At 48.0% G+C, this 23,594-nt stretch overlaps 1 protein-coding gene across 1 annotated transcript; it reads right to left on the minus strand.

Annotated features, from left to right (window-relative positions):
- Positions 1-150: 150 nt before the first annotated feature.
- On the minus strand, positions 151-16,836 carry NSFL1C (NSFL1 cofactor). The gene is made up of 9 exons (XM_084854517.1): positions 16,706-16,836; positions 12,586-12,683; positions 9,965-10,039; positions 6,624-6,789; positions 5,391-5,483; positions 3,532-3,641; positions 3,203-3,340; positions 1,307-1,471; positions 151-778 (listed from the first exon to the last, which is right to left on the minus strand). The coding sequence occupies exons 1-9, from the start codon at positions 16,805-16,807 to the stop codon at positions 616-618; spliced, it is 1,110 nt and encodes a 369-aa protein (XP_084710643.1). The 5' UTR covers positions 16,808-16,836; the 3' UTR covers positions 151-615.
- Positions 16,837-23,594: the final 6,758 nt, after the last annotated feature.

A 23,594-nucleotide genomic window follows, 5' to 3' on the forward strand; every position in this document is an offset into this window, starting at 1 on the left:
ACGGAATCACTCTACCTATGCTGGCAGGATCGTGGAGAGAAGATGGCAAGGAAGTGCTGCAGGTGGCGGTGGCGGTGAGGACACTGGCACGTTGGACCCCCAACTTCCTTCCTCTCACCCACCCCACAGAAGTACCTTACAGGACTTGGCTGGCAACAGAGAAGAGAGGCCCCCAGTTCAGGGGTTCACTTTATTTAATACACTGAAGAGAAGGAAGAATTTTGTGGCTGCCCTTGGAGCAGGAACGAGGGGAAGTCGTCATGCACCCCTTTTTTTACCGTCACCTCTCCCCACCCTCTCCAGGCAGCACAGCGATCTGCTCTGTAAGTTAGCCCGTTTGGGGGGGGGAGGCGGCAGGCACAACAGGCAGCAGAGATGCTGTTCCTTTCAAAAGTTTGTGTTTGGTTTAATTTTCTTTTTAAGTCCATGGATCAGCACGCGTGGGCACACACGCGCGCGCACACACACACACACACACACAAATGTGGGAAACGCAACTAAAGAGTTCAACCCAAGAGCTTGGAACCCAGTGCTGTGACACGGCTGCGACACCGCACTGCGCGGCAGACCACACGCAGGAGCTATACGATGTGGGTGTGCGGCCAGCCGGCCCCGTTATATTAACCGCTGGACAATGACTGCGTTGAGTAGATTGGCTTCCTTCAGGGTCTGGTCCTCATCCGAGAGCTCCTTGTTCGGGAAGGTGGTCATGAGGACGAAGCTGGTGGCAGCCATAGCTGGCCTGGCGTCCACTATGAAGAGCCGGATGTCGCGGATCCTGGCCGGAAGAAAGAAGACCACACATCTGACCTGTTCTGATCCCCAGACAATGGGGGCAGGGGCCTCCTCCAGCCTGAGGACTGAATTCCATTTTGGGGAAGGTCTGGGGTGGGGTGCATTCCAATGGGTGGAGCCAAAGGTAAACACGGCGGGGCCAAAGTACCAAAAATACTATCATAATGTAACCTAAAACTCTTGGAGCCAATCACTTGGCCTTCGGAGGGGCATTGCAACCTTTTAGAACCAGGGAAAGCTGCACAGAAGCTGGGAAACCACCACACAATTGGTGGTTAGAGGGACAGGGTGGGGACTGGGAAAGGGGTCGTGGCCTTCTAGGGAACCCAAAAGGGCTAGATTTGGCCCCCAAGCCTGAGGCTGCCCCCTCCACCATACAGAAAAGAAACACCCTAACTTTCTACGTGTGCCCCCCCAGCCCTGCTTCCACACACCAGCAGCAGTGGCGCAACTTGGTGGTCTGTTCTATTTGCAATCCGCCCTTCTCTTTGCCCGCCCGTCCCCCTGGTACCTGTGACTGTGGTTGAACTTCTGGACAAGCCTCCCGCCGTCAGCCAGCCGGATCTGAATGTTGGTGGTGGGCTCCAGCTCGTCAATGGTGACGGAGGAGCTGGCTTTGGCTTCATTTTCTGCCTGTTGCGACGCAGAGCTTGTGCCCATCACCTGGGGGGCAGTGCTGAGGGAAAAGAATGGAGCAGTTTGTAGTGGGGAACACGCGGCAGAATTTTGCAGGACTGATCTAGGTTCCTGCCTCACTTCAACACATGCCAGGCGGAAAGGACAAGTAAAAGGCCACTGCAGTGTCTGGCAGGATGGTATGGTGGACAGAATGTCAGGCTTTGGGTACAGGTTCAAATACTGGCTCACCTGGGAGGCTTGCAATCTCTTGGCCTAATTCTGCTTTTATTTATTTTATTGCATTTATATCCCGCCTTTTCTCCCCTTGCAAGGAACCCAAGGTGGCGTACATAATCCTCCTCCACTCCATTCTATCCTCACAACAACAACCCTGTGAGGTAAGTTGGGCTGAGAGTCTGTGACTGGCCCAAAGTCACCAAGTGAGCTTCCATGGCCAAGCGGGGACTAGAACCCGGATCTCCCGGCTCCCAGTCCAGCACTCTCGCCACTAGGATATCACAGATTATACAGGTTAAACGCTGTGACACTCCCTGTCCTGGTAGACTGGGCCACTACCATGTCAACTGAACAGTCACTAACGGTCTAACACCTAAGACAGAAAAGTCAGCTATGGCATGCAGAAAATCACCGCAGTTCACTATGACAGACATGCCCAAATGTGTTTAACTTGGAAGTCAGCCCACTGATTTCAACGGGGCTTACTCCCATGTTAGTTTTGGATCTCAGCACAGCCTTCGTTGCCACTCTGCCTTGAGAGTCACTGGAACAGAATTCAAAGTCAGTGACAGCAATAGCACATTAGGCACCTGGTTCTGCATGTAAACTTGTTAACTGCAACATGTCATTTCATGCCAGCAACTGTCAGGACTAGAGGTGCTGAGCCTGGTTAATGGAGGCGCATACCAGGCTCTCCAGAAAAGCTGTGACTGAGCCAAGGACGCAAATTCTGCCAGACTGGCAGAGCAACAAGGACTTGAAATGGGATCATCCCACTCCCTGCCTGACCTGGCATACTTCTGGCATCGGCTTTCACAGCATAACAGTAAGGCTGTTCCCCACTAAACAAAATTACACCTTTGGTGTCCCAAATCAAGTTACACTTATTGAGAAAAGAGGAAGAAACTGGGCAGTTCAGTCCCATTTCAATATTTATAGAATATGGGATTTTATTATTAAAGCAAGGACAGCAGATCTGGAGCAGGAGAGGAAGGAAGCAATGCTGGATGGATAAGTAGAGAAGGAAAGCCCTTCTGGATCAGACTGAAAGCATCTAGCCCAGCATCCAGCTTCCAACAGTGGCCAACCAGATTCCTCTGGAAAGCCAACAAGCAGGATATGAAGGCAAAAGTCCTCCTCTGCTGTCATGTCCCAGCATCCTGCCTCTGAACATGCCTGTTCCATGCAGCCTCCATTCTTCTCCATGAATTTATCTAGTCCCATTTTAAAGCCATGTAAACCAGTGGGCACCACCACATTTTGCAGCAGCGAAGTCCATGCATTCATTATGCCTTATGTAAAGGACTTTCTTTCAACTGCCCTGAACTTCCTGCCAATCTGTTTCCTTGGATGACCTAGTTCGATGTGAGAGTGAGAAAAACGTCTGTTTCTCCCTCTACATCAAGCAAAATGTTGTATAAAATATTTTTTTTAATGTACCTAGAGGACACCGTGCCTTGACCTTTATTGGTGTTCTCTAGAACCTTTAAGTGGATGATTCTCTCTGCAGCAGTGAGGACTAGAAGCAGGCACACATTTGCTGGCTGCTCACCTGCCCAGCTTCTGCCCTTCTCCGGTGAAAGCCCTGAAGGCACCTCTGGGTTTCACAAAATCCTCATCACGATGGTCCTCCAGGTCCAGGTTCACCTGCCCACCACGAGCCAACCGCCGAAGCTCCGCAGGAACCTCCCTGGCAAAAGAAAGTGACAGCAGGAGCTTAAGGAAAAGGTCTGGCATGCCTCCTTCCTGCACGATGGAATGGAGCGGGGCCTCTTCCGCATTACGCCTCCACAAGGGCACGCAGAATCCCAGAAAGCAAATGGCCCCGCCTGAGAGGTCTGTCACCGGACACTGCCCCGCTTCCCAGCTGGCCATTATTACCCTCTGCGGATGGATTCCAGGAACTGGGAATTGGATGGGTCCTGATAGCTTCTCAGCTCGCCACTGTCAAGGCTGAAGCCGCTCTTCCACAGCTTCAGGACAACGTGAACCTGCAGAAAGCAGAATGGTTTCCACAGTCCGCTGAGCCTCTCGGCCAGGAAGGCAGGACTATGCATCAGGGCCAATTCAAATCAAGGAGAGAGGCCAGTACCTGAGGCTGCAAAACCACGACAACGGTCTTATCCCAGACACTCTCGCAAATAAATGTGTTAAGAACCATCTTTTTTTGTTAAGCCTCTCTAGCTTTTGCTTTGGCCAAAGCCGGTGAGGACCTGGTTAAATCTCATCGTTTGGACTGTGCACCAGACCGGCATACTTTTTAATTTGTAAATTGTTTCAGTTACTGTAAATACCATACAGATTTGCAATGGCTAATGGCAGAAACAAATAAACTGAACTGAAAAACAAAATAGAATGGAAATTACAGAGACCGTAAGGTCCTTCATGAACATCTTGAAGTAAACCAACCATCTGATAAGGTACATCTGATCTAATAATGCAGGTACTGCTATTATCAACAAAAAATTGCTTCTTGTCAGGGATTTGGGGTTGGAGAGCCTAAACTGGAAGAAGAGGGTGTTGTTGCGCTCATGACCTGCTTGTGGGTTTCCCACGGGCAGCTGGTTGGCCACTGTGTGAACAGAATGCTGGACTAATAGACCCTTGGATTCATCCAGCAAGGCTCTTATGTTCTTAAGAGTGTGCACTGGACCATCTCTATAGCTCCCACCATTTTTCCCCAAATCAACTAACACATTTCAAAGAATAGTCATAGAATAGTAGGGTTGGAAGGGGCCTACAAGACCATCGAGTCCAACTACCATTTACAGTCCTGGTTGCTGTGAAGTCTTTGACCCTAACCCAAAGCCATTTTTGCTAGCACACTTGAATGCCCACCCACAGGTATTTTGTGCCTGGCATTTGGAGCCATTTGTAAAACTTCCTTGCTTGGTCACCCAGAGGAGATTCTCAATCGCCACAGGTGACTAGGTAAATGCTTACAAGTCCGATGTGCTTGTGAGGTGTTTCCATTCTCCCAATGCATTCTGGGTAAGGGAAGCAAAGGCCTCCACACACGGCCTCTCAGAGCATCCCATGGGGAAAGAGAGTGGGGGGAACCACTGCCTCTTGCCTCTCACTACAAAACCGGATCTGAATTCACAAGAACCTTTGGACTATTTGGTCAAGCAACCCAGGGTTTTTGGAGGATATGGGGAAGCTTTCTGGACTGTGGTTGAAGGCCAGCGGCCCTGTGTGAAACACCTCTGTCCTTTTGCTTCTCTGGAATCATTAGCAAAGGAATCAAACCTTGAAGCTAAAATCCCCTTTCTGAGGGGTGAACTACATGCTACGCATGTCACAGATCCCAGATGCCCCCTTTCTTCACATGGAAAGCAGCTTCAGGGTGGGATGGGAGAACAATTTGGAGAGGAGAACAAGGGGGATACTCCACCCTTCCCCACGCGCTGCTTTTCCACAGCAAGTTCTCCTGCTTTGCCTCCATGGAGTTCAACATGTTTGGAACTCTACAGGGAGGAAAACAGCTTGAGGGTGCGATTGGGGTGGTGTGAAGAGGAATCCAAATCACTCTCCCTCTTAAAAATGTTTTTCCCAACCAGCAGCCACTGTCAGGATTTTAATACATGTGTGCACGTAACTTGTAACTGGACGTATGACGCTGCCTTATATCTAGTCAGACCACTGGTCTAATCCAGACAGAAAAACCACGGAAGTGAACATGGACCACAACAACAGGAATCCTGCAAGATACGCTATAGTTCCACCCTAGGGGCACTCACATCCTGGGCAGCGTTCTGCCTCATCTCTCCGGCAACATAAGCAGACTGCTCCTCGGGCGCCGCTCCCAGGCGGTACCCTCCACCCGCAAAGGGCTGAAAGAGACAAAGGAACCATGAATCTTGGGAAGAGCTGGAAGAAGCCACATGGGTCACGTCTATTCCTAACTCCTGTCCAGTGGCCCCGGCCAGCATTTTTCTCAAAAATGCTGTCTAAGGACAGACAACTGCTGAATTGTGAAGAAGGATTAGAAATAAAGGTGTTTTTTCCTACCAGCATCTAGGTTAAGGCTAGTCTTCCCTTAATTAAACCCATTTTACTGGGAAAACATTTTCAGACCCACAAGTCTCAGAACCAAATATTTAGCCGTACAAGTGCCTGGGATTTAGCCATCCCTGCTTCGAGGATGGCTTGTTTTTGGCTTCCCTGTTCGGAGGGGGCTTGTCTGAACACCATGCACAGGGACTGGGTTATGGGAGATTGAATGCTGCCACCTTTAATACATGAGGTTCGCCAAAGCTACCTTCAGTTTACTAAGAATGCCTCAGCTAAATTAATCTTTCTCTAGCTCTGGAGATGAGATGATCCCCCTCCTTACGAGTCCACACTGGCACCGTGTCACTTTCTCCATCTAGCTTCTTCTAGTCCTTATTTTTCCACCTCTCTCCATCTCTGTGCGTACACTCCTCCTTGCTTGCTTCATTATGCCCAACCTCTCACTGTTGACACCAACTCCCTGTCTCGTCCTCCCATCCCTGTTTCCATGCCTTCAGCTAGGCTACTCACAAGAAGCACTTTGCCTTTTCCTTCTAGTCCATCCCTTAAGTCTCACTTCTTTGTCAACCATGGCCTTGCTTTATGCCAGCGGCGGTCAACATGCATATGGTAAAGCCCCCCAGTGTGGCTCTCACCCCAAAATTCAGGGTACTTTCTAGCTGCTATGGAGATACTTTGTAGCTGGAGTCTCAAAAGGGTCACAATTAGCTTGCAAACAAGCTAATTGTGACCATTTGCTGTTCTGAAGGGGCTCCAGAAGCCTTTTTGGTTTTTAGTTTTTTAATCTCCCTCCTGTTTACGGTGTCCAGAGGGGAGCAAAAATGGCCCCCAGACCTTCCGAAGTTGCCCACCCCTGCTTTACACACTTCTCCATTGCCACCTGATTCGGGATCAATCCACCTACATATATTCATTCATAAATATCTGGCCGTATCTAACAGGATCCTCTCAGTACTCACTTTTGGCCTGCTGCCTTCCCCGGGGCTTTTTGCTGCTCTATCAACAGCCACTGCCCCATGTTCTTTGGCCCCCCGGAACAAATCCTCCACCAGCTCGTTGGGACTCTTCTTCCTTGGAGGACCAACAATCTGCTGTCCACTTCGCTCTGACCCCCCAGCGTAAAATCTGAACAAAAGATCACAGACCCTTGTGATTACACCTCCCCAAGACACAGGCTGGGGCATGTATGCATGTGCACATATCTGAGCTTAACAAACACAGCACAACTCTCCACATGTGCAAGGATAACTCCCATGACAGCAACAAAAGGGTTTTTAGTAAAACAAACACCTGCATTCACTTATTTCAGCTCTGACCTGTAGTCACAGCAAGTCCTGTTTGCACACTGATGCAAGCACACAAATTCTGGGCCAAGAAACAAGTTGTATAAAATAAGTAAGCATAGACACATTTGCAAGCTGACCATCTTCCCTTATATATACCCAGTTGTCCCCCGAGATCTTCTGAGGAGGCCTTATTGGTCATTCCACGGGCCTTCTCAGTGGTAGGATCCACCCTTTCAAATACTCTCCCGCATGTGGTTTGAGAGGCAGAAATGATATTAGGTTTTAAACACCTCTTGAAAACTCCTACTCACACAGGCTTCCCTGACCTGTGAGGGACTCTATCACTACCCTATTTTCTCATTACGATCTTGTCATGTTTTTAAATGTTCTTAACGTTTTAAATTATTTTTATCTTTTTATTTTAGTTTTATATTGTTATGTTGCATTTTAATGCAAACCATTTAGGGATTTTAATATATGAAGCAGAATAAAAGTATTGTGGATGAATGGTTTACTCCACAAATAGCCAGCTTGTAGCACTGGTGCCAGAGGCGGCCTAGGCAGTAAAGTTCATGGCTCAGCCAGATGCTAGCAGGGGGCCCCAGCTGTGGCAAGTCGTGGCACAGCTGACAAGAGCCAAAGCTACAGCCACACTGTAATCCACACAACAGCACACACACTTTGGATTGGGCTTTTAGCACACTTGCCAAAAAGGGCAGCTGCTACTGCTTTGCCCAAAGCCCTTAGATATACCAGGAGTTCCCACTTGATTAAACAATCCATTAGCCAAGTTGAGAGGGCAAAGCTGCACAGAAAGGCAGGCTTGGCAGGACAGAACATCATCCCTTCCGTGCCAGACAATATAGGATTTTTATCCATGTTGATACTGAATAAATAACAGTTGGCATTAATGCGCCATTCAAAGTTGGTGAAGTGGGCAATCAAAAAGCCCTTGGTTCACATTATGCCTCTGTCATGAGCTCACCAGGTGGCCATCTGCAAGCCCTCTCTTCCAGCTTCACTTCCCCACCCCATCTGCAATATGGGAATAATATTGACCTATCTTACAGGACTGTTGTAAGGATAACAAGACTATGTATGTTAACAGCTTTGAACACCCTAAAGCTTTATATAAATGCTTCTCGTTAATTTGTTCTTCAACAATACTACCCTGGAAATATTAACTAGCTTAATGTTCACAGCATAAATACACTTCATTCTACACGGATTTGTAACATAATATTTTAACTGATGGAGCAATTGCTAAACAGTGTCTAGATGGTCATAGGATTTTTTGGTTTCTGAGAACCGAGCTCGGAGCCAAGGCTCCAAGCTCGGTTCCCAAAAACCTCACTCCCCTCCCCCTCCGTGCTTGTAAGCACAGCATGGAATGGGTGAAAAGAGTGCGTTTCTGGAAGGGAGGAGACTGTGGAAGCGTCGTTATGACGTTTCCTATGTGCCGTCCAGCCTCCCCCCCCCCCCCCCGTCACTTCGATGCACCCCAACTATACAGCTGAAATTGGCCATCTAGCCACAAATGCAGGGCGGTCAGAGTACGGAAGAGAGGAGGCAGCCGACTATTCCTATAGGATTGATTGGTGCATTGCTTCTGTAAGGAATTCTGCAGTGCTCTGGACTGCTTGTTTCTGGTTGCTCCTCCCTTTCACTGTTTTACTGTGGAAGCTCATATACAAATCTGTTCTAACATTTCATGTTTTGTGTTGCAGTCATCCTTAAAGGTGGTGACAACTTATAGAAGCAGGTGCAGAGATGAATTTTGTCAGCATTCCCTAATAGACACATTATGGGAAAGGAGACTACAGTTCCCCTTTTCTTGTGTCTAAATATTCCAAGTTAAGTTCATAGCTGTGAATATGCCATAATTTCACAGAAGCACAGACAAACCAAAAAATGTGGTATTAGGCACTAAATTTAATTTCCTGACAATCTCAGCTGTGTTTTCTTTCTTTCTTTCTTTCTTTGTTAGGAGCAAGGCTGAAAGTTGGTAGGCAATGAAGTCTCTGTAGCCTGGGGTGGGGTGGCTGATCACAATTCCCAGGGGCTAAAGGTGGGGGCTCCAATACCTGCAGAGGTGCTTGTTCCTCCTCCTGACTAGCAAAACCAAAGCACATGATCCAAATAGTAAACAGTACAGACAAAGTGACTCATGGTTTTAAAAAACACAAAACAAATCTGTGCAATTCGATACAGGTTACAGAACTGAACTTTTCTTGGTGCATAACTCCTATTTATCTATCATGGCAGCAGTTCTGTGGAGACTGTGCCAGATTATTTGGTTTATTGCCCTGGTTCTTCTTGAACTACATTTTTAGGTTCTGACCCTGAAGGCAAAGCTAACTGGTCTGGATTGCAGAAAATCAACTTTCTACTGCCTTCTCATAATTGGGTGACCCTATTAGCAGTGGCAGGTTTCATCTTCTCAGCTTCCAAAGTTTAAGCCAATTTTCTACTTGCTCAGCAGTATGACGGAGTTACACCTGCTGTCCCCAAATCTGGTGCCCTCCAGATGAGTTGAACTGAAACTCCCCTCATTCCCAGCCAGCAGTTTAACACTTCTGGAGGGCACCAGGTTGTGGAAGACTGAGTCAGTTCTGTTACTGTTTTTGTGAGTATTTTGTCTTGTTGTGATTATTATTTGTGTTTTCTGTTGTGACTTATGGTTGTAACAATTGACTATCTATTAGCAAAGAGGAAACAAAGCCCTGCTTAAGTCGGAGCAATAATACAATTGCCTGCTCAGCCTCAGAAGAGTGCTGTCACTTACTGCGCAAAGTCTGGAATGAATGTGCTTCGAACAACGGCAGGGAGGTCATGCCCTCGCAGAGCGCAATTCCAACAGCTGCCCCAGCCAAGGGGCCCCCACCCACACAGACATGCCTATAGCAACCTCAGCATGAAATCCTTTCCAGAGACACTCTTACAAATGCAGACCTTTCTGCTCCACCCCTCCCCAGAAGTAAGAAGCAAAGTCAGGCATTCACCCACTGACAAACCTTTGTCCTTCTTCTTCTTCTTCCTCCTCTTCCTGAGCATGGACAAGGTCTCGGAATGACGTCACCCTGTGGTCACTGGAGAGACAAAGGAAAACACCAAATGAGTCCACCCTCTCCTAATGTGTTGTTTCTCCTTCCCACAACCAAACATCCCTCCCAATGTCTTAACTTAAAGGCCTGATCCTGCAGTCTGCTGAATAATGCAAACAACACAACACAAAAAGGTCAGGACCAGCACAGTACAGAATTTTGCCACAGCACAACATCCAGGATGGTGCAAGAATGCAGCAATCCAGGAGAGCGCAACTGCAGCTTGCAAAGACTGACACGGCTCAAAACGGAATCACAGAAGGGATCTGCTAAGGGAAGGATGGAGACCTGGCCACTTTGAGGGCAATCCGATCCGTGGAACACCCCAGCCCTATTTCCTCTTTGCACTGACGCAACTGCAGCAACATGACTTAGCATTAGCTCAGACAGAGCACCAAAGGACAAGAAGAACCAGAACACCAACCAGGCATCCAAAGGATCAGTTTGTAACACATGTGTACAAACCAGGATGGGGCCCCTGCTTTACAACCAGCCACCAAAATGCCTGTCATTATTACGGTCAGTGTACTTGTGTGGAGGAAGGGCCTCTGTTTTGCAAGGACTCCTGGGGGGCTTCCAGTACATCTCCACATGACCTGACACACTCAATGGATTCTTGTCGGTAAAGGCCAGGCCAGCCCAGCCAGCATTGGGACAGTAGGCTTTGCCCCTGTTCCAAGTGTTCCCAGGGCCGGACCTTTGTTTTTGTGGGGGAGAGCAAAGGGGTACACTGAAGGCCACCATAGGAGTGCAAGCTAAACCAGCTCCTTGTGCTTGGTGACCACTGGGACTACAGCCATTGAGAATAAAGCCAGCCTGCTCCTTGATGCCTAACAGAAGAATGCTGCAAACTGACTTAGACAGACAGACCAGGAGCCGCAATTCCGCTTGCCGTAGTTATCACAAGGGTCCCTACACCCTCTAGCACACAGGTGGGCAACTTTGGGCAGTGTGGAGGCCAATCTTCAGCCCCTGGACACCCCCAAGGGCCACACTCCTGTCACAGCAAACAAAAATTGGTGGCAAACCACTACAGAGACACAAAAGGGCCACATTTAGCTTGAAAACAAGCTAAATTTGGCACTTTTGAGTCTCTAGTGGTTTGCCGTTCAATTTCAGCAGCAAATTCTGATTTGTTTGCCACTGCACCATCGAATTTCAGCAGTCTGGGGGAAGCAGCAGGGGGGCACATTCAAGGTCACAGGGGTCCCCCAGGTCACGTGTTGCCCACCACTGCTCTAGCAAGTGTGATGAGCCCCAGCCCTCTTCCCCCAAGCTGGGAGATTTGGGAAAGGGCAAGAGATGGTCCCCTCAATCACACCATGCTTGCAAAGCACTGGGTCTGCCTCTGAAGCTCAACATGTCAGCAGTCAAGCCAAAATTTGTGGTCCCCTATAGCTAGCTGACTACATCCCAAAGGCTCATGTTGGTAACTAATATTCATTCATTTACAATATTTGTATACTGCTCCATATCTAAAGATTTCAGAGCAGTGAACAGCAGATAGAATAAAATAAAAACACCATATATAAATAATTACTATTTTTAAAAAGAACAGAGTTCTAATATATTTGTTAAATATAATCCAGACCTGATCTTTTCTTTCATCAAGCCTCTGAAATTAACTATGTATACATTACAAGGATGGACAACAGCAAGCAAGCCCAGGGTGCCTCTCAGTGACTGCATCTAAGCAGGGATTTGAATATAGGTCACCAGCCAGGATGCCACACATGCTGCAGTTTGGTTCTGCTTTCTGCACCTGGGTCCACTCCAGCACTTTTTGTGAGTGGCAACATGACGCCTGCCCCTCAAGGTTTCTTGCTTTTTTCAGTTTCACACACAAAGCTCTCCACATCTGACAGAATGAAGACGCACATTGAAACAGCAGCCGGACAAGCCACATGGCAACAACATAAACACACACACTGCAATAGTTCCAAGCAGGGTGATGCTGAGTCATCCAAGACAGAAGACCACAGGTCCACTGAGCCCAATACTGTCTACTCTGACAAACAGTAACTCTCCAAGGTCTCAGGCAGGGGCCTTTCCCAGCCTCAGTACCCTATAATGAAAGACGCAGGAGATGGAACCTGGGACCTTCTGCATGCAAAACATGTGCCCCAGTCAGCTACGGCACACCCAATACCATCTGAAATGCACAAAAACCTCCATGAAACATATACACGCAAGAAGACTTGAGCTTTATGATGCTGCTAAACACTTTGCTCTAACACAAAAGGACAGTGTTAATGTTTTTAAAATCCATCAAATTCCTTATGACCACCCAGAATGAACACACGTTCCCAACTACAAAAGTGACTTAAAAGGCATTCTGATGTATTATCACTGCCCTGCACGTCCATAATCTGAGGGAGTCTAATTCTGCAAATGCTAGAGATCCCCAGCAAAGTATTCACAGTTCTTTCCAAAGTGACAGTCCCCACGTTCCCTTGTTGGAAGGTGGCTCTGGCAGTGATGTACCAGCTTTTAACACAGACCTGCCCAAAGGCAAGCTAGCTTGATCTCACCTGGGTGCAGTGCCTCTGGTAACAGAGCTGGGGGCTGGCTGCGGGAGAGTGATGATGTCTTCGTCACCTCCATCTTCGTAGAAACTGGCCAGGGCAATCTAAAAAGGAGGGATTCACAGGCAATTTTGAAAGATGGCCTGATCACTTAGTGCCAACCAGGAGGGCAGGAACACAGCCTACAATTACCTCATGACAACTCCTGTGCCACACATCATGCCTGCAGTCAGTGGAAGAGCCCAGTGCATTCCCTTGGGAAATCCTGGCCTACATAAAGCAGGGGGTGGTCTCCAGCATTCGCACCGCTGCTTTGGTACACCAGAGAGGAACATTTGGAGGCACAAAGGATGGAGGGAGCATTTACTCAACAAGGTACTGGTTGTTCCAATGCTGCTGTCATAAATCAGCAGCGATGAGTTCTTGGTAAATTTTTTATTCAACAGTGGAATAAAAAATTCCACTTGCATTGTTCAAGAAGACTTATTAGATCTCCGAAACACACACCCATAGCATATGGCAATCTTCATTCAAATTGCAAAGTCAAGCAGCCCACCTCCTGACCTGCTATCCTTCATGGGTGTTGGCATCACCTAATCTTTGTAAAAATGTTAGGTGCAAGACACCGATGAAACTAAACAGGTCACTTGCCCACAAGTTGAGTAAATACATGAAACTGAAACTAAAGGGACTTGGAAGGAAAAGAAAACTTTGCAATTGCTGGGTGAAGCTAAAAGGAATACAAAAAAGAACTGAAAGGAAGTCTATATGGATAACCTAAATATATGCTCAATGGATAAAAATAGAGATAGAGTGAAATGTGAGAGAAAAAGGAGTTTTCAGTAATTTCTTAATGGAGGACAAAGAGGTGGCCTGAAAAATATCAAGTTCATGCAGAATGAGACAAGTAACCCAAGGGAGTGGGTTACCAAGATTAGTTTTTGATAAGCAAAGGGAGGGAGACAGACTAGAGAACAAACAACTAAGGCTGCGTTCCTGAGTAAGCTCCATTGAATACAATGGGACTTACTTATTTCTGATATGCATAGGATTGTGCTGCTGAGATAAGATAAAAGCAAGCAAGGCCACAGAGGCCTTTTTTTTTAAATTCAGGTAGACCTTTAGCATGTAAGTTGGTTGCTGCTGAAGGGATTTGTAATGGTTTGGGTGCTGTTTATTTATTTTATTGTTGTGTTTAATTGTGCTTTTATGTTATGTTTTCATTAAGTTTGTGTTTTAATCTCAATTTCATTATTGTTGGCCACTTTGAGCCCTTGAGCGGAAGTCTGAGTATAAATAATTAAAATAAATTAATAAAACAGAGAGCTAAAAGTGAGAAGAAACCAGCTCAATATGGGACAACTGAGGAAGCACTTTTTGCTCACGGGGAATATCATTGCAAAAATCCTGCTTGCTCTGTATCCTTTTTTCTGACTGAGGCAAGGCCAATCAAAGCAGAAAAAGGCACAAAATTTGGCAGGCTGGTCAGAGTATGATCTGGCCAACAGACCATCTACTGAGGAAGAGAGGAACTTAGGGAAAAATGTAGGAGCAAAAATCCAGCTGAAGGCATAACTCCCCCAAGTAGTGGGAGTCTAAAATGTAGACTGTTGGAAACAGAGTAAAAGGTGAATGGAAGCAGGTGACCACTTCATGGCTTCACTGCTCTTTGGAACGCTTCTCTGCAGTATAGGGTGTTGGCAGCTGTTAGAAACAGAAGGTTAGGAGAGATGAGAATCAGCCCTTGGGCCAATTTTCTACAACTGTTTGTCAATGGAGAGGTCACCACAAACTGGCATTCTGGTAGGAACTCCTGTGTGAAGGACCAGCCTTGTGAATTTTCCAATACATAAAGAAATTCAGGATTGCCACACCTTGACTCAACAAAGCTTTCAAAGGTTTTCCCAGCCATGGGGTCTTGAGTGGAGAACTCATAGAAGTGGCTGAACACATCAAAATTATGGCAAAAGCTAATTAAGTGCCTAACTGTGTAATCCTAGACATGTCTACTGAGAAGTAAGTTCCCCTGAGTTCAAAGGGACTTACTCCAAGATAAGTGTGTATAGGATTCCAGGCCGAATCTAGCTTTGAGTTCAATCGGCAGCTTCTTATTGTTGTATATAATATGGGGCTATTTCCCAATAATCTGGGATTTGGAAAAATAGAGAGACCTGCATTCAGTGCCCATCCATGCCAAATCAGTTATGACCTCCAAGATACCACAACCCCTGTGGCCTTTATGCATTTACAATCATACATGGTCACTCTTGTTTTGGCACTGCAGCTTCCCTACCAGGAAAACAGGTCTCAGCCATTTCTCAGCACAAGCAGAGGTAATATCTTAAAGATGCTGTGAGGACCTCAAAAGGCACACACTAAAGAGAGGTATCAAATCTCTTGCTCCAGACTGGTACAAACGAAGTGTTTTATCTGTTAAATAGATTACATTTTTAGCGTTACTGATACTCTTCACTCTAAAAACAAGTTAGCTAGCATGATACAGAGGATCAAGTGACACATTTGGACCAGGAGAGGCTACGTTCAAATCCCAGCTGTGCCATGGAGCTCACTGGCTAGCCTTGGCATGTCACTCTCTCAGCCTAACCAGCCCCACAGGGTTCTTCCAAGGATAAAACAGGCTAATCCATTACATTGGCTTGTGTTCCTAGGAAGAAAGGTGGCATGCAAACATGATTAAACATAATGCTTGTGTCCTAGGACACACATTTTAAAATACACGTGAAGTATGGGTACATGCCACATGGAATTCCCAGTTGTCTGCAACTACTTGAGGCGCATATCCATGTAGGAAAACACATTTGTTTCTATGTAACATGTGAAGTAGCCCTAAGGTGTTGGAAAGAAAGCAGAGTTCTTTCCAAGGAGACAGCTGGAACTGATTTCCAATATGTTCCAAACTATTCCAGCCTTGCTGAAAAAACCAACCACTTGTTCCAGGCAAAAACCTTGCCAATCCCATGGTTCAGTCCCTATGTACCTTGTGGCACACAGGTGCAGATGGGGAAAAAGAAGTTCATGTGCTCATCTGCAAGGCTGTACTATTTATGTCATGTTTATCATCAGTATAATATATGGAAGATCCAGGGCAGCTCTACAGCGTTTTTCAAAATGCACCAACAGCAGCAAGCAGCTAGCCTGGTGACTCTCTCAGCCTGGGGCACCTACATAATTGGAACAGTCCCGATCTCCCTGGAAGCTCAAGCAGGATACATAGAAACCAGTTCTTCCTGAAACACAAGTTGCCAAACTGCAACTAGATGCAACTGGTGCCACACTGATCTGATGAAGTGCTCTTCCACCAGCACCTTTTCTCTCTCAGGGACCCCACTGGTGTAATCCTTTCCCTTAAGTCCTGATCCACTACTTGGGATGTATCAGAATTTGGAGGGATGAGCTCATTTTTAATGGACTGGAAATCTACTTGCAAGTCCCTGCCGTCATCTCAAAGTTTAGGACCTAAACAGAGAAAGAAAGGGCAGTGGCGACAGCCACACAAAGGCCTAAAACAAGGCAGCACAGAAGACCGCTCCATTCCTCCCACAACAAAACAGACCAGAAAGCCGGGCTGTTTGGGGAGAGTCAGGAGCTAAGCCAAAAGGATCGGAGGCTGCCTGTCAACGCCAGTGCCCCAGAGAAGGCTGGACCCCTCCGGTGTGCCAGGAGGGCCGAATCTGACACACCGAGGAGAAAAGGGGGCGCTTCCCATGAGCAGGGAATGTTCCGAGGGGAAGGTCCCCAGGCTCACAATGGTTTTGGCTGGAGTTCGGCCCCCATAAGGCGAGAGGTGGGAGAGAAGGCATAAGGAGGTGGTCCTGGAGGGCAGGGCAGGGCAGGGCAGGGCAGGGGCCTGCGAGGGGGAAGGAGGACGGCCTGGGAGGCGAGGGGAAGGGGAGGAGAAAACGGACCGTGCTCTGCGTGTGCGCGCGCATGGGGGCGGGGCGACCCCCGCCTTGGTTCCGTGCGGGGCTGGGGCGACGGGGTCCGCGGGAGGGGGCGCGGGGGGCAGGCGGCCCCTCATGAGACGGGGGGGTCCGGCCTCCTCCTCTTCCTCCAGGACGGAGGGGGGCCTTCGGGGAGCGGGCGTCGCCCTCCCCGCCGAGGGTACCTGCAGGTCCCCGCCCGCCGACTCCAGGAAGAATCGCGCCCGCTCCTCCTCGGCGCCGGTCACGGCCACGAACTCCCTCAACGCTTCCTCCCGATCCGCCATCTTGCCCGGTGCAACCGCCAACCCGCTCCGGCCGGGCGGCGCACAACGCCCAGCTTCCGCCCGCCCGCGGGAGAGCTTCCGCTCCTCGCTCCGACCGCGCGCCGCGGCTCCCGCAGAGCGCTCCGGGCGGAAACAAAAGCCCGCGCAGGGCCACCTGCCGGCCGCGCGTGAGAGCAGCCTGGCGGGGCGGGGCGGCCTGGCCTCCTCCGGCCGGGCGCGACCGTCGGGGCCGCCGCCGCCCCGGAGCGGCCCCGTGCTAAGAGCCGCGGACGCCGCCGGAGCAGACACGTGCCGTGACGCAATGCCGGCCTGCTCTCGCAGGGTGAATTAATTCTCCCCCCGCTCCAATTTCCGTATAAAACGTTCCCTGGAAGCGGATTATTTTTCCGCGTGTCCTCCCTTTGTTTATCCGGCTGCTGGCGTGGATGGCGTGAGATGGGAGCGTGATCAGATCCTGGGCCTTTATTCAGTGTATTGGGCCACTTCAGAGCAAACAGCCCCTGGTAACAAGGCCCCAAAAGTTCCTCGCCTGCTGCTGGAACAGGGACGGAGGGCTCCGCTGCTCCTTCAGCAGCCCAATGCATTTCTGCGCTGGACCTAAGATGACCCATGCTGGATCAGGCCAGGAGACTATCCAGTCCAGCGTTCTGCTCCCACAGTGGCGAACCAGCTGCCTGTGGGTGCAGGGGAGGGAGGGAGGGAGCGAGCACCCTGCCCCCCCCCTCCACCGGCCCACTCACTCGCCTGCGCAGAATCCCATGCGCTCCTGTGCACGCAGTTGATTCTCTCCTATGGCTACCAGGTGGCTATAGGAGCAGATAGCCAAGCACAGCTGCTCAGTGTTGGAGCTGTGGACCCCCATGAGTGTAGACACAGAGCCAGCAGAAGACCCGACCTCCCTTAAAATACTAGATTCCCAGGAGCATTTTGGCCAGAACAATGTGGACAGGTATGTGGAAGTCTTCCATCTTGGGGCTGAATATGGAGGATAAACCTGGCTTACTTTTTAGGGGAATCATAGAATAGTAGGGCTGGAAGGGGCCTACAAGGCCATCGAGTCCAACCCCCTGCTCAATGCAGGAATCCAAGTCAGAGCATCCCTGACAGGTGGCTGTCCAGCCTCGTCTTGAATGCCTCCAGTGTGGGAGAGCCCACCACCTCCCTGGGTAATTGGTGCCATTGTGGTATTGCTCTGACAGTCAGGAATTTTCTCCTGATGAAAAAAAGAGAATCAGGATGCATTTCTTCAGACTGAAAGTTGGAGAACAAAGAAAACACACTACGCATGCTCAGAAACCAGTTAGTACTCAACAACAGTCTTATCAGCACAGCAGCCTTTTTCAGGAATGACTTACTTTGGTGGATAGGAATTGTCTTGCTTATGAGTAAGTTACAATTACCTTCTCATGGTCACACACACACACACACACACACCTATCAGGCACTTTTCCTGAACCAAACTATTTACAAGGCCTAGTCAAGCCTACTTTCACACTCAGGCTCACCATCAGTGCTTGTATTGTTATCATAGAATAGTAGGGTTGGAAGGGGCCTACAAGGCCATCAAGTCCAACCCCCTGCTCAATGCAGGAATGCAAGTTAGAGCATCCCTGACGTATGGCTGTCCAGCCTCGTCTTGAACGCCTTCCAGTGTGGGAGAGCCCACCGCCTCCCTAGGGAATGGGTTCCATTGTCGTATTGCTCTAACAGTCTGGAAGTTTTCCTGATGTTCAGCCGGAATTTGGCTTCCTGTAACTTGAGCCCATTATTCCATGTCCTGCACTCTGGGATGATTGAGAAGAGATCCTGGCCTTCCTCTCTGTGACACCCTTTCAAGTATTTGAAGAGCGCTATCATATCTCCCCTCAGTCTTCTCAAGGCTAAACATGCCCAGTTCTTTCAATCTCTCTTCATAGGGCTTTGTTTCCAGTCCCCTGATCATCTTGGTTGCCCTCCTCTGAACCCTCTCCAGCTTGTCTGCATCCTTCTTAAAGTGTGGTGCCCAGAACTGGATACAGTACTCCAGATGAGGCCTAACCAGTGCTGAGTAGAGGGGAACTAGTACTTCCCGGGATTTGGAAGCTATGCTTCTATTAATGCGGCCCAAAGGAACATTTGCCTTTTTTGCAGCCACATCACATTGTTGGCTCATATTCAGCTTGTGATCTACAACAATTCCAAGATCCTTCTCGCTTGTAGTGTTGTTGAGCCACGTACCCCCATCTTGTAAGTGTGCATTTGGTTTCTTTTTCCTAGGTGCAGAACTTGGCATTTATGCCTATTAAATGTCATTCTGTTGTTTTCTGCCCAGCGCTCCAGTCTATCCAGATCACTTTGAATTTCGTTTCTGTCTTCCAAAGTATTAGCTTTCCTGCCCAATTTTGTGTCATCTGCAGATTTGATCAGCGTTTCCTGCACCCCCTCCTCCAAGTCATTAATAAAAATGTTGAAGAGCACTGGGCCCAGGACTGAGCCCTGCGGTACCCCACTCGTTACCTCCCCAGTTTGAGAAGGTCCCATTGATAAGCACCCTTTGAGTCCGATTCTGTAGCCAACTGTGGATCCACCTGATCATTGTTTCATCTAGCCCACTTTGAGCCAGTTTGCTCATCAGGATGTCATGGGGCACTTTGTCGAAAGCTTTGCTGAAGTTGAGGTATATGATGCCCACAGCATTCCCACAGACCACAAGGGACGTTACTTGATCAAAAAATGAGATCGGATTCGCCTGGCAGGATTTGTTCTTGACAAATCCATGTTGGCTGCATATTGTCGCCCTGCTTATTTAACTTATATGCAGAGTACATCATGAGAAACGCCGGGTTGGATGAATCACAGGTCGGAATTAAGATTGCCGGGAGAATTATCAACAACGTCCGATAGGCAGATGATACCACCCTAGTGTCAGAAAGCGAAGACGATCTCAAGAGCCTCTTGTTGAGGGTGAAAGAGGAGAGTGCAAAAGCTGGTTTGAAACTCAACATTAAAAAAACGAAGATCATGGCATCTGGCCCGATCACTTCCTGGCATATGGAAGGGGAAGAAATGGAAGCAGTGACAGATTTTATTTTCTTGGGCTCTAAGATCACTGCATACGGTGACTGTAGCCATGAAATTAAAAGACGCTTGCTCCTTGGGAGGAAAGCTATGGCAAACCTAGACAGCATAGTAAGAAGCAGAGACATCACCTTGCCGATAAAGGTCCGTCTAATCAAAGCTATCCCCTTCATGGATCACTGCCTTGTTGTGGCGAAGGGGCTTGCGTAACTCAGTGAAGCCATAAGCTATGCCGTGCAGGGCCACCCAAGACGGGACAGGTCATGGCAGAGAGTTCTGACAAAATGTGGTCCACTGGAGAAGGAAATGGCAACCCACTCCAGTATTCTTGCCAAGAAAACCCCATGGAACGTATCACAAGGCTAAAAGATATGACACTGGAAGATGAGCCCCTCAGGTCGGAAGGTGTCCAATATGCTACTGGGGAAGAGCGGAGGGTATTTCCAAGTAGCGCCAGAAAGAGTGAAGCGGCTGGGCCAAACCCGAAAGGACACTCAGCTGTGGATGTGTCTGGCGGTGAAAAGAAAATGCGATGCTGTAAAGAACAATATTGTTTAGGAACCTGGAATGTCAGATCAATGAATCAAGGTAAGCTGGAGGTGGTCAAACATGAGATGGCAAGATTGAACATCGACATCTTGGGAATCAGCGAACTAAAATGGACAGGCATGGGCGAATTTAATTCAGGTGACCATCATATCTACTATTGTGGGCAAGAATCCCTTAGAAGAAATGGAGTAGCACTCATAGTCAACAAAAGGGTGGGAAAAGCAGTACTGGGGTACAATTTTAAAAATGATAGAATGATCTCAGTACGAATCCAAGGCAAACCATTCAACATCACAGTAATTCAAGTCTATGCCCCAACCACTGAGGCCGAAGAAGCTGAGGTTGATCGGTTCTATGAAGACCTACAACACCTTCTAGAACTAACACCAAAAAAAGATGTCCTCTTTATCATAGGCGATTGGAATGCTAAAGTAGGAAGTCAAGAAATCACTGGGATAACAGGCAGGCATGGCCTTGGTGTACAAAATGAAGCAGGACAAAAGCTAATAGCGTTTTGCCAAGAGAACACGCTGATCATAGCAAACACTCTTTTCCAACAGCACAAGAGGCGACTCTACATATGGACGTCACCAGATGGTCAATATCGAAATCAGATTGATTATGTCCTTTGCAGCCAAAGATGGAGAAGCTCCATACAGTCAGTCAAAACAAGACCTGGAGCTGACTGTGGCTCAGATCATGAGCTGCTTCTTGCAAACTTTCGGCTTAAATTGAACGTCGGGAAAACCACTAAACCGTTCAGGTATGACCTAAATCATATCCCTGATGAATATACAGTGGAGGTGAGGAATAGATTTCAGGGATTAGACCTGATAGACAGAGTGCCTGAGGAACTATGGACGGAGGTCTGTAACATTGTTCAGGAGGCAGCAACGAAATCCGTCCCAAAGAAAAAGAAATGCAAGAAAGCCAAGTGGCTGTCTGATGAGGCTTTACAAGTAGCTCACGAAAGAAGGGAGGTGAAAAGCAAGGGAGAAAGGGGAAGATAAACCTAACTGAATGCAGAGTTCCAGAGAATAGCAAGGAGAGACAAGAAGGCCTTCTTAAATGAACAATGCAAAGAAATCGAGGAAAACAACAGAATGGGAAAGACTAGAGATCTCTTCAAGAAAATTGGAGATCTCAAGGGAACGTTTTGTGCAAAGACGGGCATGATAAAGGACAAAGAAGGCAGGGACCTAAGAGAAGCAGATGAGATTAAGAAGAGGTGGCAAGAATACACAGAAGAACTATACAGGAAAGATCTGAATGTCCCTGATAGCCATGATAGTGCGGTCACTGAACTTGAGCCGGACATCCTCGAGAGTGAAGTCAAGTGGGCCTTAGGAAGCATTAGTAACAACAAAGCTAGCGGAGATGACAGTATTCCAGCCGAGCTATTTAAAATCCTAAAAGATGATGCTGTTAAAGTGCTGCATTCAATATGCGAACAAATTTGGAACACTCAACAGTGGCCACAAGACTGGAAAAGGTCAGTTTACATTCCAATTCCAAAGAAGGGCAATGCCAAAGAGTGTTCAAACTACTGCACAATTGCGCTCATTTCACATGCCAGCAAGGTGATGCTCAAAATCCTACAAGCTAGGCTTCAGCAGTATGCGAACCGAGAACTACCAGAAGTACAAGCTGGGTTTCGAAGAGGCAGAGGAACTAGAGATCAAATCGCCAACATTCGCTGCATCATGGAGAAAGCAAGAGAATTCCAGAAAAACGTCTATTTCTGCTTCATTGACTACGCTAAAGCCTTTGATTGTGTGGATCACAACAAACTGTGGCAAATTCTTAAAGTGATGGGAGTACCAGACCACCTTACCTGTCTCCTGAGAAACCTGTACGAGGGTCAAGAAGCAACAGTAAGAACCAGACATGGAACAACCGATTGGTTCAAAATTGGGAAAGGAGTACGTCAAGGCTGCATATTGTCACCCTGCTTATTTAACTTATATGCAGAGTACATCATGAGAAATGCCGGGTTGGATGAATCAGAGGTCGGAATTAAGATTGCCGGGAGAATTATCAACAACCTCCGATATGCAGACGATACCACCCTAATGGCAGAAAGCGAATAGGATCTCAAGAGCCTCTTGTTGAGGGTGAAAGAGGAGAGTGCAAAAGCTGGTTTGAAACTCAACATTAAAAAAACTAAGATCATGGCATCTGGCCCTATCACTTCCTGGCATATAGAAGGGGAAGAAATGGAAGCAGTGACAGATTTTACTTTCTTGGGCTCCAGGATCACCGCGGATGGTGACTGTAGCCATGAAATTAAAAGACGCTTGCTCCTTGGGAGGAAAGCTATGGCAAACCTAGACAGCATAGTAAGAAGCAGAGACATCACCTTGCCGACAAAGGTCCGTCTAATCAAAGCTATGGTTTTCCCAGTAGTAATGTATGGCTGTGAGAGCTGGACTATAAGGAAGGCTGAGCGCCGAAGAATTGATGCTTTCGAACTGTGGTGCTGGAGAAGGCTCTTACAAGTCCCCTGGACTGCAAGGAGATCAAATCAGTCAATCCTAAAGGAAATCAACCCTGACTGCTGATTGGAAGGACAGATACTGAAGCTGAAGCTCCAGTATTTTGGCCACCTAATGCGAAGAGAAAACTGTCTGGAGAAGACCCTGATGCTGGGAAAGACTGAAGGCAAAAGGAGAAGGGGACGGCAGAGGATGAGATGGCTAGATAGCATCACTGATGCAATGAATATGGACTTGAGCACACTCCGGGAGAGAGTGGAGGTCAGGATGGCCTGGCATGCTATGGTCCATGGGGTCACGAAGAGTCGGACACGACTGAATGACTGAACAACAACAACAATCACTGCATTGTTTTCAAGGTGGTTCCAGATGGATTGCTTTATCATCTGCTCCAGAATTTTTAGACATCACCTGGTGACATCACCAGGGATTGATGTCAGACTGCCTGGTCTGTAGTTCCCAGGTTCCTCCTTTTTACCCTTTTTGAAGACAGGGACAACATTAGCCCTCCTCCAGTCATCTGGCACTTCACCCGTCCTCCATGATCTTTCATAGATAATAGACAGTGTTCTGAGAGTTCTTCTGCCAGTTTATTACTCTAGGATGCAGTTCATCTGGCCCTGGAGATTTGAACTCATTCAAAGTAATTAGTTGTTCCTTGACCGTATGCCTATCGATCTCAGCCT

The sequence above is a fragment of the Heloderma suspectum genome, chromosome 4 (assembly GCF_057233095.1).
Source record: "Heloderma suspectum isolate Gila_16-S chromosome 4, 16-S_ref, whole genome shotgun sequence".
In the NCBI taxonomy this organism is placed as follows: domain Eukaryota; kingdom Metazoa; phylum Chordata; class Lepidosauria; order Squamata; family Helodermatidae; genus Heloderma; species Heloderma suspectum.